General features: G+C 44.4%; 1 protein-coding gene across 1 annotated transcript in view; it reads right to left on the reverse strand.

Moving 5' to 3' along the window:
* The window catches only part of LOC308158070 (putative G-protein coupled receptor 149), a gene marked incomplete at both ends in the record, with an annotated part of 10,290 nt that overhangs the window by 4,304 nt on the left and 986 nt on the right, over positions 1 to 5,000 (reverse strand). The window contains 3 exons of the mRNA XM_080531662.1: positions 2,678 to 3,234; positions 4,488 to 4,659; positions 4,949 to 5,000. The exon at positions 4,949 to 5,000 is cut by the window's right edge and continues 986 nt beyond it. Coding sequence (XP_080387788.1) covers positions 2,678 to 3,234; positions 4,488 to 4,659; positions 4,949 to 5,000 — 781 coding nt within the window. The remainder of the gene's footprint in view (positions 1 to 2,677; positions 3,235 to 4,487; positions 4,660 to 4,948) is intronic.

Below are 5,000 nucleotides of genomic sequence, written 5' to 3' on the forward strand. Positions count from 1 at the left end.
CTATCAACACCCATGCTATTAACTCTACTCTAGCTTTCCACACTTATTTCAGGATGATAATAATTCTGATTTGAGACGATGAACACTGTTGGATGAAGGTCAACAGTAAATCACAGTGTCACTCAAATCAATGCATTTATGTCAAATTATGTATTTGACCCTCACACCTTTCACATTAGCCATTCAGATCCAGCCTTGAAACACACACCCACACACACACACACACACCCACCAAGGCCAAGCACAGGCTTTTAAAACTCACAATTAGAAGCTATCAGGCTGAGCAGACTGGCAACAACAGGTGTATAATGAAACAGCAGATAGGGCTCATTTCATTTGCGTCACAGAGAGTAAACACAGCGAAGAATGGCAAATGGAACAGGGCATCCATTTCATGGAGCGGTTACTTCCAAATGCCCCCAAATGACTAAACTTTTATGGCTTACCCCCTGATAGGGCTGGGACGACGCGTCGACGTAATCGACTACGTCAATACGTCGACTTGCGTAATGTGCGTCGCAAAAATAATAATTCTAGCTGCAATTGCGGCACTGCGCCGACGTGGTGGCGGGGGCCCTGTTTCGCAAATAAGTTAGCTTTCGTTTTTGCTAGCGAAATAGCTGATAGTATGTTGACTGCTCAAGGAGAATACATATTTGAAAGTACAGAATGCCTGAGAGCCTTATATTGCATTATATTACATTATATTTTGAATGGTCATCTGGTGCCTGAATATTGTGTTTTCCTTTACATAAATAATGACATTTCCACCATAAATTGATGCAGAAAGGGCACAAATAAATTGGTGCATATCAATTCACCAGAATGCAAGAAATTAAGTGTTTGATGTTTAAGGACCCCCAGACAGCCCTGCTTCATGGGTCCCCCCCGATGTCAAACACCACTGGTACCACCTCCGCCTCATTTTGAGCCAGGAAAAACCCTGATGGCCATGTTGGCATTCAAGTTGGCTAAACATAGCAGTGAGTCTGCCCTGTGTCTGGGGCTGTTTGACAGAGGCAGTTACAGTAGTAGTAGTAGTAGTAGTAGTAGTAGTAGTAGTAGTAGTAGTAGTAGTAGTAGTAGTAGTAGTAGTAGTAGTAGTAGTAGTAGTAGTAGTAGTAGTAGTAGTAGTAGTAGTAGTAGTAGTAGTAGTAGTAGTAGTAGTAGTAGTAGTAGTAGTAGTAGTAGTAGTAGTAGTAGTAGTAGTAGTAGTAGTAGTAGTAGTAGTAGTAGTAGTAGTAGTAGTAGTAGTAGTAGTAGTAGTAGTAGTAGTAGTAGTAGTAGTAGTAGTAGTAGTAGTAGTAGTAGTAGTAGTAGTAGTAGTAGTAGTAGTAGTAGTAGTAGTAGTAGTAGTAGTAGTAGTAGTAGTAGTAGTAGTAGTAGTAGTAGTAGTAGTAGTAGTAGTAGTAGTAGTAGTAGTAGTAGTAGTAGTAGTAGTAGTAGTAGTAGTAGTAGTAGTAGTAGTAGTAGTAGTAGTAGTAGTAGTAGTAGTAGTAGTAGTAGTAGTAGTAGTAGTAGTAGTAGTAGTAGTAGTAGTAGTAGTAGTAGTAGTAGTAGTAGTAGTAGTAGTAGTAGTAGTAGTAGTAGTAGTAGTAGTAGTAGTAGTAGTAGTAGTAGTAGTAGTAGTAGTAGTAGTAGTAGTAGTAGTAGTAGTAGTAGTAGTAGTAGTAGTAGTAGTAGTAGTAGTAGTAGTAGTAGTAGTAGTAGTAGTAGTAGTAGTAGTAGTAGTAGTAGTAGTAGTAGTAGTAGTAGTAGTAGTAGTAGTAGTAGTAGTAGTAGTAGTAGTAGTAGTAGTAGTAGTAGTAGTAGTAGTAGTAGTAGTAGTAGTAGTAGTAGTAGTAGTAGTAGTAGTAGTAGTAGTAGTAGTAGTAGTAGTAGTAGTAGTAGTAGTAGCAGGTCGCCGAATTAAAGGTGTCTGTGTTTAATTGCGGGCCCACAGACAGCCCCCATACATCAGCTGATCATTTAAAGGGGCGGCCGTCTGAGTAATGTGCATGTCACACGCTGCTTTGTTTTATAAGAGCAGCAGCTATTACCCAGAGTGCTTTATAAAGACACTGTTAAACAGAGAGAGACAATACAGCCATTATTTTGGGGGAAATTAAGTGATACATTAATCGAACAGTAAAAAAAAATATCGTTAGACTAATCGTTAAATTAGTCGTTAGAGTAATCGACTAACCGAAAAAATAATCGCTAGATTAATCGTTAGAAAAATAGTCGTTTGGGACAGCCCTACCCCCTGACTGTGAATACTGTGCAGTCTTGGAGAGAGTAAAGTCATTCAATATTATATTACTCAATATGTTGGACTTGATCATGGAATAGAAAGGATAAAAACGAGTGTCTAAATTGAAAGCCATCACACTAAAGATGAAACGTTTGGTAGTCAGGCGTAGGAAACGCCTGCTGCACCAGTGAATGCAGACGTCCTCGTTGGATGCGCATTGCAGAAGCCGGCGTGTGATTAGAGGCACGGGACTGTAAGGCACTACGGGGGGAGGTGACACCTTGTAGGAACTTGTACCTCAGGTCTGCTGAGACTGCTACTTACACTGCACCCTTACACTACATGCATTTGATCTGATTTGATTTGATGTGACATCCAGGGTATAGCCACACCACCAGCCCCCCTGGTCTTCCCCCCCAGGCCCTCCACACGGTTGCTTCTCACCTGTCTGGGTGTCCTCTCCGACTTACTCCGGCACCACTCCCAGTCGGTCAGCTCGATCTTCCGACCCTCCTCGTGCGACAGCCTCCTCTCCGGACCCTCAAACACGGACGACGTGTCGGTGAGGTGGTGGTTCTCGCCGTCCCGGGGGCGTCCCCCCCCCGCGGGGGAGGGCGGGGGGGAAGCCCCGCAGCAGGAGCCGCAGCCGTCGTCGTCCTTGTCTACGTGGCGGCGGTGGTGGTTCACGTGAGGGAACGGGACGCAGTCGTCCGCCAGCGCCTCCCCGCCTCCGGCCTCCGCCTCCAGGAGCAGGTCGGCCGGCGAGGAGCTGTCCGTCGCCGTCGCCGTGGTGATGAAATCGAGCTCGGCCTGCAGGCTGGAGACGGCGGCGCTCTCCAGCACGTGGAGCCCGCGGTTTTCGGTGAAGCCGCAGTTGAAGAGGTTGTGGTAAGAGGGTTTCTCGACGGTCTGGCTGTGGTGGGATTTGGTGGCGTGGGAGATCTTGTATATCCCGTAGCCTTGCTGAAAGGAGAGGTTGAACTCTAACTTCCTTTTCATCTCTGGGGAAGAGTGTAATGAAAATAAGGATTGTTTGTTAATTGTTTGTTTGTAAGCCTGTATTCAGAACAACTGTAATACTACTATCTATTAGCGTAGGATAGACTGGAAATAGGAAACATTGGGATAACAAAGTAAGTTGGTTGATTTCAAAATGTTATTTATTCGATCACATCTAGTAGGCCTACAGTGCCTTCAGTAAATATTCACCCCTCTGGACTTTCCCCCCACATTTTGCTGGGTCACAAGCTAACCTTAAAACAGATTTAGGCCTAATTGATTTTTTTGGGGGTCACTGATCAACACAAAATATCCTATAATGTCAAAGTGGAAATTCTTTTTTTAGAAATGTTTATTAATTAATTAAAAATGAAAAGCTGAATATGTCTTCAGTCAATAAGTATCTGTTACACAAATAGTCCAGGGGTCCTCAAGTCCCACCTGTTCACCAAGGCTGGCCTCTAGTTCTGTTGTTGCTTTGGTTTGTCTGACTGTTTTTGTTTTCTTTCCTGTATCTCTGTAAAGCGACCTTGTTATTATTATTGTAGCGAACGGGAATCTTCTAGTGTAACTCGCCCCATGCGGGAGTCGAACCCCGACCTCCCAGATAACCGACGGCCGCGCTAACCATTAGACCAAGAGAGTTAACTCCCTTGGAGGAGCTGTTAACGGGCCTCATACAGGATCGTTACACTATCCTCACCGTTCGGGAGAGCGTGCCCTCACGTTTCACTATGTCAAGTCCCTCACGTGGACACGCCTCTCCGATGGCCTTCCTTCCATCCCAACTTTCTGACACCAGTGTAGCGAACGGAGACTTGGTAGTGTAACTCGCCCCATGCGGGAATCGAACCCCGATCTCCCGCATAACCGACGGCCGCGCTAACCACTATACCAAGAGAGTTAACTCCCTTGGTGGAGCTGTTAACGGGCCTCATACAGGATCGTTACATTATTATTATTATTATTATTATTATTATTATTATTATTATTATTATTATTATTATTATTATTATTATTATTATTATTATTATTATTATTAGGGGTGAGGACATTTGAAGGCACTGTATACTATATCAATGGTGCAGTTGAACATGAATGATTTCAATAGGTTAGAGCTGCCGGCTTGATAAAAGTGTCTGCTTGGTGGTGACCTTGTTTTCTGTCATGCTCTGCGCCACGGGGTAAACGGATAGGGCCATAGAGTGACACCGGAGGGAGTTATAGAGTAACACCGGAGGGTGTTGTAGCCTACCGGAGGTCTCATCCCTTCTGCAGTTGATGAAGCAGCCGCACGGAAGGTGGATCCAGCGCTCGGAGAGCACGAACACCGGCGTGACCGCGGGGGCGAGCAGGGTCAGGAAGAAGCTCACGGTCTCCAAGCACGAGCTGCGCGCGTCCGCGGCATGGCGCACGAGCACCAGAATCTGCGAACGAACCAAATGCTGAATTCGTGACCTATATATGTTTGGGTTTATCTCTCTTGTTGGACAGAAAAAGTTAAATGGTGTTATACTGTAAAGGCATAGGCCTTCCGACCAAAAGAGCCCAAACTTTAGATTCATATTTTTCAGGCTTCTGTTATAGGCTATGAACATTTTGAAATAGTTTAGTATTTGTTTATGAGATATAGGCTTGTGCCTATTCCTTTCCTGTAAAACATAGTGATTATCTACATCCACACAGGCCGTTACACTGACTTATTAGCTTACACACCATCATCGGCATCCATAGCATAACCCGGACCACCGCCAGTATCATGGAGAAG

This window comes from Nansenia antarctica, assembly GCF_963989245.1.
Source record: "Nansenia antarctica genome assembly, chromosome: 5".
In the NCBI taxonomy this organism is placed as follows: Eukaryota; Metazoa; Chordata; class Actinopteri; order Argentiniformes; family Microstomatidae; genus Nansenia; species Nansenia antarctica.